A 10,618-nucleotide genomic window follows, 5' to 3' on the forward strand; every position below is an offset into this window, starting at 1 on the left:
GCTCTGAGGACTTCAGAATTTCTCTCCAGGAGGAGCTTGGAGGCTGCAAACTAGCCAAAAAGGGAGGAAGTAATTGGGACTTGAAAGAGTGTCTACACAGTATCATATATCAAAAGTGGCAGAAGCCAAGCTGAAGTTGCTCATGCCCGTCATTCTACCTACTTAGGTGGCTGAGACTTGGAGATAACAGTTCAAAGCCAACCTTAGCAGAAAAGTCTGTGACATTCTTATCTCCAATTAACTAGCCAAAAGCCAGAAGTGGAGGTTCAAGTGGTAGAGGGCCAGCCTTGAGCAAAAAACCTACGGGACAGTGCTCAGACACTGAGTTTAAGCCCTTGTAGTGTTACATGAGCGTGTATATACGCGCGTGCGCGCACACACACAGTGGCAGAAAGGATCGTGGAAAGTGCAGGGGAATAATCTCTGCTCCTGGGCACACTTCGGTATTACAGCTGGTAGGGGGAAACAAAGTGACAAGGAAGCAAAGAAATAGAAGGAGAAGCTGGAGGTAAAGGGAAGAGAAAAATCAAAGTGAGGGGCAGTGGATACAGAACCACGAAGCTACAAACCTGGCCTCTGATTTAAAGGGCTTTACTTTGAGGAGGGGGAATCTTAGGAGATCTTAGGAAAGTGGCCCCTTCACGGGGGGGAGCGGGGGTACTGGGTAAAGGAGGGGGACAGTGCGAAGGAAGAGGAAATGAAAATGTTGGGAGTAGCGGGAGACAGGGCTGCCCAAGTGATGAGAAGACTGAGGCCAGGCTGGTGTGGGAAAGCAGGAAGGAGTCTGCGGCATCAGATGGGTAATTGGGGAGCTGGAGTCCTAGGCAAGGCCCATTTCTATCGGGACATCAACACACTAGGTAGGCGCCAGGGACGGGCCACCCTCAGGCCACTTTCTGAGCAGAAAAGAGAAGCGGGGACGGTAGGAAGAGGGATGCGCAGAGAGGACTGAGCTTGATTAAAAGTAGGCACTGGGGCATTAAGACAGAAGGGCCCGGGGAGTGCGGCCCGAGCCAGCGAGGGTGGAAAGGGGAACGTGCAAGGCGCACCGAGGGAAAACGCGCGCGCGTGCGCCAGGGGCGCACCGGCTCACCTATGGTCGACACCACGGTGCCCACGAAGTAGAAGGCGCCCGGGAAGTCCCAGCGCGGGCGCAGCGCGTCGGCGCGGACCCCGGCGGCCAACGCGGCCTCGTAGTGCCGGAGGAAGGCGCGCAGCTCCGGTTCGGCCACGCCGTGCGCCGCGCTGAAGTTGCGCAGCGTGGCGCCCCAGCGCGCCCGCGCCTCCGCCTCGCTGGGGCTCTCGAGCGCCGAAAAGACGGTGGCGCCCGCCACCAGGTAGAGGCCGATGAGCGCCGCCAGCAGCACGAAGCGACCGGTGTCTTCGTTGAGGTGCGAGCGGCGGCAGCAGCAGCAGCAGCAGGAGGGGCGCGGCAGGCGGCGGCGGCAGCGGCGGGGCGGGGGCCGGGGGCTGCGGGAGGACATGGTCCGGAGCTCAGCCCCGGAGCTGGGGTGGCGCTTGAAGCCCGGGCCGCGACATCCCCCCCGCGGGAGCAGGAGCGTAAGAATGGTGGCCAAGGGGTCCGGGGGGGCCGCCGCAGGAGCCCCTTTGCCGCCTCCGCCTTCTCCCGGGGCGCTTAGGCCACACACGGGTCAAGTGGTCCAGCGGGCGGCCGGCTTGGGGCGCCCCTCTTCACCCCCCGACGCCTCGCCGGCTCCCGCAGCTCCTTACCCCCTGCCCTCGGGCACGGGACTCGGAAGCTAGGCCCCTGCCGCCCTGTGGTCAGCGTCCACGGGGCCCCAGGCCTCATGCTCCCCTCCAGACAGGCCTTGGGCTGCGGGCGGGACGAATCGTGGGGCTCTGGAGCCTACGACTGGGACGCGGTAGAAGGGCGCAGACAGTGTCCTCGGGGCGGGGGGGTGCCCCAGGAGGCTCTCCGGGTCCTGCGGCTTTGTGGGTGCTGGGTGCGCGATCGATCAGTCCTGCGTCCACCCCCGGGGCTGAGCTAGCGGCGTCGGCTTCCGAGCCTCCGAGTCTGGGTAAGCACTCCCTTTCCCAGCTCCAGCCGAAGAGCCGCCTGGCACCAAGAGGCGGAGTCAGCGGAACCTGGGGCGGGGTGTTGGGGAGCGGTGAGGGAGAGAGGGAGGGAGGGGTGAGGGAGGGAGGGAGGGAAGGGTAGGGAGTTGGGCTGCCGCGATGCCTCGGGAGGTGGTTCTGGCAGCGTCCATGAGGGGCACGAGAGCAAGGGTCCGAATGCGGAGCTGCTGCCACCTCTGCGGGGAACCCCGTCCCGTCCCATTCCCTGCGCGGCGTCTCCGGAATCCCTCCTTTATCACCAGCCAGCCGCGCGGAAACTTTGTTCAACTTGGAGCTGCGAGGTCTCTGGGGCCGGGGGACCACGGAGCGCGATCCCTCTCGCCAGGATCTCCGGCTGCAGTTGGAAGTTTCAGTTCCCCTCGCGCACTCTTTTGTCCTGCATCCAACTGCAGCGCTGGGATTCGGCGGGACCCATTTGGGCTTGGGGAGGGAGGAGCGGTTGTCGCTGGGCTTTGGGCGACCCGAGAACCGGGACACTCGCGGCCCCCCGCCCGCCGGGCCGAGCGGGCGGCCACCGTCAGCACCGCGGACAGCGCATCGGTGCCGCAGCCTCGCGGCAGGCGGCGCCTGGGCTGCGGGTATCCTCGGTGCTGCCGGGTGAGGCTGATCACCCCGCGGCGGAGTACCCCGCCAGCCCTTCCTGCTTTCCTTCCCGCGTGTCCCTCTCCCCCCCCCCATCCCCAGGCAGGTGCGGTCGCCAAAGCTGCGTGCCGACAGGGCGGGGACGCTGCGGAACCGAGACGGAGGACTCGGCGCGGGTGGGGGACTGAGGGCACCCGGGGAGGAGGCGCCCTGGCCTGGCAGGCTGCGGGGCTCGCTCGCCGCTCCAACTCGCCCATCCGGGGGCCTCGAGCCTGCGGCAGAGCGGAGGGAAGTGGCTTGAGAAGCTGGCTGGTCTTTTCCCCCAGAGGCTGGCAAGGAAAGGGTGTGCTTTCAGGGCTCCTGGGGGGAGGGGGAGAAATGTGGCCTTCTCCTTCCCACCACCCGAGGGGAAAGACAGCGGGCGCTCAGCGCTGCTGCGGCTATGTCTCTGTCTGACACAAGCCAGAGTGGCTGCAGCCAGAAAGTTCTGAGGTCACACGAATGTTCCTTTGGGGGAGCCAGCCCCTTCCTTTTCTTAATCTCCTTCCACAATCCTTGGGATGAGGAACCGGACCATGATATATACAGATGGGGAAACAAATGGAAGATAATGATGATGAGGCCTCCAGGTGGGTGAGCGAACTGTGACCAAAGTTAGAGCTCCAGCCCTCAGGCCCAAACGCAGGCTGTGTGGTCTTTACTACAGAAAAACCTCAACTAAGGTCTCTCCTCAGACGGATGGTCCCAAACACCAGCCCCTGCCCCCCACCCCAACGGGGTGCTTGCATTCCCCGAATGAACTTCCACCACTCATGAGCATTTCTCAGCGATGAAATTGGGGTCCTCTGACCCCATACTTGACAGATGGGCTGAGGGCAAGAGAGCAGCCAGAAGTCTGTGAGGCGCCTGACTTGGCATGTGGATTATGGCAAACCTTTCCAGAAATGCCGGTCCACTAATTATTGGAACGGACTGCACTCCTTTCTTAGTGCAGACAGGCCGCCACCCGGGTCAGAACTGCACTGGGTTGCACTGGAGGGCACAGAAGGCTAGTTTTGCAGCCATTTTTTTAAAGGAACGAAGCAAGGGAGGGAACGAATGAGGGAAGGGGAAGAAACATCCACTGATGTCTGAGCCCCTCTTCTTTTTCTGAAGCAGAGTGGCAGCCTTATACAAACATAATACAGTCAGTGCAGACCCTTCTTGTCAACTGCTCTCCCACTCTTTGCCTGTCCTGGGCTCTCCACAGGTGTTGACCCAGGAGGCACTATACCCCTTGCTGACAAGATTAGCTTAGCCATGGACCTCAGGGGCTGAATTCCATTTGGCTGGTCAGCTTAGAAAGAAGTGCTGAGAGGTGTCATTTAGGAGTTGGCCCCGAAACCTCCAGATGCAGTTAGAGGACACTGCCAGGCCGGTGCTTCTTTGCCCAGAATCCCAGAGCAGGGACAAGGTGCTCTGCTGCAGTGTCCTGTGCCTTTGGGACCAGCTCCTCACGCACAGTTGGAAGAAGGAATGCCTGTCCTCCAACTTGTTATTCTGGCTTGATTAGCAGCAAACCTCTGGCATCCATTTCAACTCTGAATGACCCAATCAATTTATATAATAGGGAAATAATGAGTTCCCTGCTCATAGACATGTGTCCTCTAGGAAATAAGGCCCATGATGAATGTGGCTTTTGCCTGCTAAGTCAATAGTTAAGCCATTGACTGCCAGCTGGCCATCCTCAAAGCCTTTACCTCAGCCCTCCTAAGGACAAGGCTTGCTGCTGCAAATGTTCCTCCACATTGGTCCATCCTGCCTGTACCAGCTAGTCATTGCTTTGATCCCATCTGATCTAAGTCTGTGATTGATACCTCTTAAATCACAATCTCCAGTGGCTCCCTAAGGGTATAACAGGCATTTCGCCTTTAAACCCTTGAAATTGCCACTCAAAACCCTTAATGATGCAATTCTAGGCAAATCACTTCAGCCTTGCCTGCTATCTCTTACTTATTTCCAAATCAGCCATCAGCTCTTTACTTGTGTTGTAGCCCATACTGGAGTGATATCTTTATTCATCTCTTCTCCAGTTCTTCACATAGAGAGCTCTACTCAGCTTAGATATTTTCCAGGAAACTTTGTAGAATATTTTGACCCAATCATTTTCCATCATCTCCACCTAAGATTCTTGAGTCTGCCATACATTCAAGCACATTACATAAAACACTTGAACAGGTGCAGCATTTCTCTTTATCACTTTTTCTCTCTGTGCCTTTCCATCGTTTATAAAACCCAAGAAGATGGTGTAGTAGCCATGCTTGTAATTCCAGCACTTGGGAGGCAGAGACAGGAGGATCTCAAGTTTGAGGCCAACCTGGGTTTTATCACAAGATCCTCTTGAGACAGGACATGGGATGTAGGCCCCTTGAAATAAAATTATTCCAAGAAAAGAAAGTCTGGCTCGAGTCTTGGACTCAGACAAGAGTATAAATGCTTCAGGGTGGTACAAGATACAATGAATACTAGATGTCTTATAGGCCCATTGCCCAGGAACTGTATGAAATTTGGAGATAGAATTGGGTAGCCCTGGTGACCAAAGTGGAGCTTTATGGAAAAGTGCAACTGAGCAGACACACAAGCAATAGCACAAATGGTACAAGATCACATACAAGAGCATGCATGAGAGCACATACTATGTCTTACTCTTTTTCTTTCAACTGATATTTGAAGGGAGAGCTCCTTTAGATTCAATAAAATTCATGAGGAATGTTAGTCTTTATTCTTATTTATCTCATACTTAGACATTCTATCTCATACATTTATCTCATACTTAGACATTATTGAAAGTAGGATATTGAAGTCTCCAACTATTAGGGTAAATCTGTCTGTTGCTCTCTTCAAATCTATCAATGTTGCATCATTCATCTGGAACTCAGTTGTTTGGTGCATATCTATTTAGCATTATTACAGTTTCTTGATGGATTATTTTGTTAATGTGAACTGCACAACTGAAAGATGAGGGTCTTTTTCCTTTTAGAGTGGGCGTCAGATATCACATACAAGTGGAATTGAACTTGATGAAGGCAGTTTCATGATAGGTTTTCACTTTCTCCTCGTGCATTGCTACTTGGTGAGGCATTAGTTGTGTTTGCAGAAGAGAAGAAGGACCAAGGAAGAGCATCTCTCCAGTTTCCACATCTGTCTGTGGGAAGAATGCACTATATATCTTCATGTTGCCATGATGCTTGTGAACTAATGAGGCATCTAATAACTCTGTGTTTACAAGGATTTAGAAGTGAAAGGCAGAGTCACAGGGTGCAGAGGAGCTTCAAGGCCACTAGAGACCAGTTTTATCTTCAAGTCTTCCTGTCTAGCCAGGTGCTGGTGGCCTATGCCTGTAATCTTAGATACCCAAGAGGCTGTGATCTGAGGATCTTGGGTCAAAACCTGTCCAGTCAGGAAAGACCATGAAACTCTTATCTCCAATCAGCCACCAGAAAACTGTAAGTGGTGCTGTGGCTCAAAGTGGTAGAGCACTAGCCTTGATTAGAAATGCTCAGGAATAATACCCAGGCCCTGAGTTCAAGCCTAAGACCAACGAACAAACAAGAACAACAACAACAGCAACAAAAAACTCCCCAATCTTCCTGTGCAGAAAGCTGAGGTCTCCCTGTCAAAATGTATTCGTGGGAGCCCTCTTTTACCTTCTTTAAAAAATATTTTATTGTTATTATTAAGGTGTTGTACAGAGGCATTACCATTTCACAAGTCAGGTAATGAGTACATTTCTCCTTTTGGACAATATCAGTCCTTCCTTCACGCTCCCCCAGTTTTCCCCTCCCATCCCTGCCCACAAGTTACATAGGTCATTTTTCACATAGTATGTACTGAATAGCATGATTGCATTTGTTCACCCTTCCTCCCTCCCTTTCTTTCCCCCTCCCAGTCACCCCTAAAAGAAACAACCCAAAGCAAAAACAAACATCACCACCACCACCAACAACAAGAAAAACAATAAGTCGGGTGCTGGAGGCTCATGCCTATAATCTTAACTACTCAGGAGGCTGAGATCTGAGGATCAACATTTGAAGCCAGCCCAGGGAAGAAAGTTTGTGAGACTCTCATCTCCAATTACAGAGAAAGCTAGAAGTGGCACTGTGGCTCAAATGGAGCAAAAGGAGCTCAAGGACAGCGTTCAAGCCCAGAGTTCAAGTGCCAGGACCAGCAAAACAAAAACAACAACCACCACCTCATTTTTCCATTTCCTGAAATTTGTTTCAATAAATGGTATTTTAACTATTCAGAAAAGTTGTGTTCCTCCCTAAGAAATCCTCCTTTACTCTCATTGTTTTTGTGTAAATGACTAGAGTCTGGTTTAGATTATGTCCGTTATATTTTAGGCCTAGCTTCCACATATGAAAGAAAATGGGTGTTTATCTCTCTGAGGTTGGCTTACCTCACTTAGCATGATTTGTGGTAGGTCCATCCATTTACCTGAAAAATGACATATTCTTACCCTTTCTAATGGCTGAGTAAAATTCCATTGTGTATATATATCACATTTTATTGATCCACTCATCTGGCTGTTTCCATATCTTGCCTATTGTGAATTAGTGCAGCAATGAACATGGATGCATGTCTTTGCTATATCCTGATTTGTAATGATCTGGGTAGATGCCTAAGAATGGTATGGCTGGGTCTTTGAGTTCTTTTTAGTTTAGGAACCTCCAAACTGCTGTCCAGAGTGGTTGTATTAGTTTACATTCCCACCAACAGTACAATAAGGTTCCTTTCCCCCACATCCCTGCCTGTGTTTACTGTTGTTCAAATTCTTGATGTTGGCCAATCTAACAAGAGTAAGAATCTCAGAGTTGTTTTGATTTGCATTTCCTTTATGGCCAGGGTTGTTAAGCATTTCCTCTAGTGTCTATGTGTCTATTTGCCATTCTTTCTCCTTCTCCTCCTCCTAATTCTTGGCTCATCTTTTTTTTGCTTGTCATGGGGCCTGAACTCTGGGCCTGGGCGCTGTCCCTCAGCTCTTTAGCTCAAGGCTAGCACTCTACCAGTTGAGCCACAGCACCACTTCTGGCTTTTTTCTGCTTATGTGGTGCTGAGGAATTGAATCCAGGGCCTCATGCATGTAAGGCAAGCACTCTACCACTGAGCCACCTTCCCAGCCCCTTGGCTCATCATTTTTTTTTTTCCCAAATACTATCTCATTGTTTACCTAGGCTGACCTGGACCACGATCCTCTACTTATACTTCCCATTCACATACCACAAGGATGCATCACTGAGCCCAGCTTCTTATTGGTAGAGGTGGGACCTCATGAACTTTTTGCCCAGGCTGGCCTCCAAACTGTACCTTATCTCTGCATCCTGAGTAGCTAGATATATAGATATAAGTTACCGTACCCAGCTCTCAAATGGACTTTTGTTATAAAATTTGAAGGCTATATAAGTAATGCACTATTAACTTAGAATAATTGGAAATTTCAGAAAAGAAAATAGGAATGATTCCAAATTCTATCCTATTGTCCACAGTTACCACTATCAAACATTTAAATGACTCTTCTGCCCAGTTGAATGGCTCTGACTATATATAGATGCATATGAATTGACTTGATTGAAATCAATGTGTGTGTGTGTGTGTGTGTGTGTGTGTGTGTGTGTGTGTGCGCGCGCGCTAGGTCTTGAACTCAGGACCTGGATACTGTCTCTGAGCTTTTTTATTCAAGGAGTGCTCTACTACTTAAACAGTAGCTCTACTTCCTTTTTTTTGGTGGTTAATTGGAAATAAGAGTCTCACAGACTTTCCTGCCCAGGCTGGCTTCAAACTGCAATCCTTAGATCTCAGTCTCCTGAGTAGCTAGGGTTGCAGGTATGAACCACCAGTGCCTGGCTAACTTATCGCATATTGCTTTAAAGTTGCTTTTAAAGTTAATTGGAGATGAGTCTCACAAACTTCCTTGCTCAGTCTGGCTCCAAACCATCATACTCAGATCCCAGTCTTCTGAGTAGCTAGGAATACAGGCATTAGTGTGGTGGATGGGGTACATTGAATCAATGTATGGAAATACCACAATGAAAACTCCCTTACACAACTAATGCATGTTAATAAAAATTTAAATTATTTTTAAGCCAAATGCATGACTCATGCCTATAATCCTAGTTACCTGAGAAGCAGAAGTCAGCAGGATCACAGTTCAAGGTCATCCTGGAATAAAAGGGAGACCCTATTTCAAACTGTCATCACAGCACTGCAGGGAGTTTAAATAGGAGTATCATGGCCCAGAACAGGCTTAGCAAAAAGCAAGACTCTATTCAGAAATAAATAAAGCAAAAAGGGTTGCAGGTGTGACACAAACTGTGGAACAAGGAGAATAAGATTGTAGAACAAGATTTACACCCCAGTACCACCAATTTTTTCACATTTAGCATTACACAGATCTTTCAGAAACTTTTCAGATATCTCTATTTAAAACTACAAGTTGAGTGCCTACTACATGTAAGCACTCTTTTAAAGGTTTTTGGGTGGATCATGTTAATAATTATATATAAAGTATCATCTATTTGCCTGATATCCTCCCACATGAAGTTTTAGCTGAATCTCCTTGGCAGATATTGCTAGATTTTTCTTTTTAAGATTTCCTTCACTTTCTTTTCCCTGTCCTTTTCTCCTTATACTTTCCCATTAAAATATCAGGAAATGTCTGGGTTTGGCTTCTTGAGGAGACCACTAACTCCCATGCCAATACACATTCCACCTCTTTGTCAGCAAGAAAGTGCTCATTTTATTTGGATATCAATGGACCTAACCAAAAACCCTATTTTCAATCTGGAAGCGAGCGGCTCCCACCTGTAATCCTAGTTAATCAGGAGGGTGAGATCTGAAGATCCTGTTGTGGGCGGTGAGATGCCTATCTCTATTACCTAGCAAAATTCCAGAAGTGGAGGTTTGACTCAAGAGCAAAAAAGCTAAGAGAGAGTGCCCTGATCTTAAGCCCAAGTAGTGGCACAAAAATCAACAACCAACTTCCTTAATTCCCTGTCTCCACCATACTTAGGTGGAACTGTATTTGTTTTATTTCTGTTTTGGAGCTAGACATTGAACCCCAGCTTTTGCACATACTCAGTGCATCCCTTGCCACTGAGTCACACCCCAGACATTAGATTTTTTTTAATGAAAAAAATATTGTCGGTTATGGGGCCTGAACTCTGGGCCTGGGTGCTTCAGCTCAAGGCTAGCAGTCTACCACTTGAGCCACAGTGCCACTTCCGGGTTTTTCTGCTTATGTGGTGCTGAGGAATCGAACCCAACGCCTCATGCATGCAAGGTAAGCACTCTACCACTGAGCCACCTTCCCAGGCCCCCCCTCCACCCCAAATCTTTAAGTAATTGTACAAAGGATTTGTCATTCAACAAAGGAGATTGTATTTTTAAGATCTGGCAAAATATTGTGTAAGACTCCAGGAAGATTATGCAAAGAAACCCAAATTCCATTGGAAAAGTGGTCCTTTTATCCTTTCTTCTTCCTTGGATATGCTTCCTAGAATGTGAATGTGATGGCTAGGGCTCCAGCTACCATATTGAATCAGGAGATATTGATCTCTTTGGAGATCAAAGCTACAACATAAATGAGGGAGATGATGTAATAATCTCTATTCTCCTATTTTATAGGAGAGAATTAACCTCAGGTATTTGATTCACTGTTGCTCAAGTCTCTTTTACTAATTAAATATTCTGGATGCTCAAAAGTTCACTTGAAATGAGTATGAGATGGCTTATCTGTTCCATTTGCTTTGAGTTTCCCGTTATTGTCCAACCTCCCTTCTCTCAGATGTTTTCTGTCCTGTGATCTTATCATGGTTTGTCCCCACTCAATTCCTCCATGTTCTTGTAACTGGGAGAAATGAATATCAGTAACTTTTATTTATTTATTTTTATCCTAAAACAA

The 10,618-nt window shown here is 49.2% G+C and overlaps 1 protein-coding gene across 1 annotated transcript in view; it reads right to left on the bottom strand.

The window, feature by feature from the left end:
• The window catches only part of Kcnk12 (potassium channel, two pore domain subfamily K, member 12), a 44,839-nt gene extending 43,229 nt beyond the window's left edge, over nt 1-1,610 (bottom strand). The window contains exon 1 of the mRNA XM_013017984.1: nt 1,094-1,610. Coding sequence (XP_012873438.1) covers nt 1,094-1,484 — 391 coding nt within the window. The 5' untranslated portion in view covers nt 1,485-1,610. The remainder of the gene's footprint in view (nt 1-1,093) is intronic.
• Nucleotides 1,611-10,618: the final 9,008 nt, after the last annotated feature.

The sequence above is a fragment of the Dipodomys ordii genome, unplaced genomic scaffold, assembly GCF_000151885.1.
Source record: "Dipodomys ordii isolate 6190 unplaced genomic scaffold, Dord_2.0 Scaffold37, whole genome shotgun sequence".
Lineage (NCBI taxonomy): Eukaryota > Metazoa > Chordata > Mammalia > Rodentia > Heteromyidae > Dipodomys > Dipodomys ordii.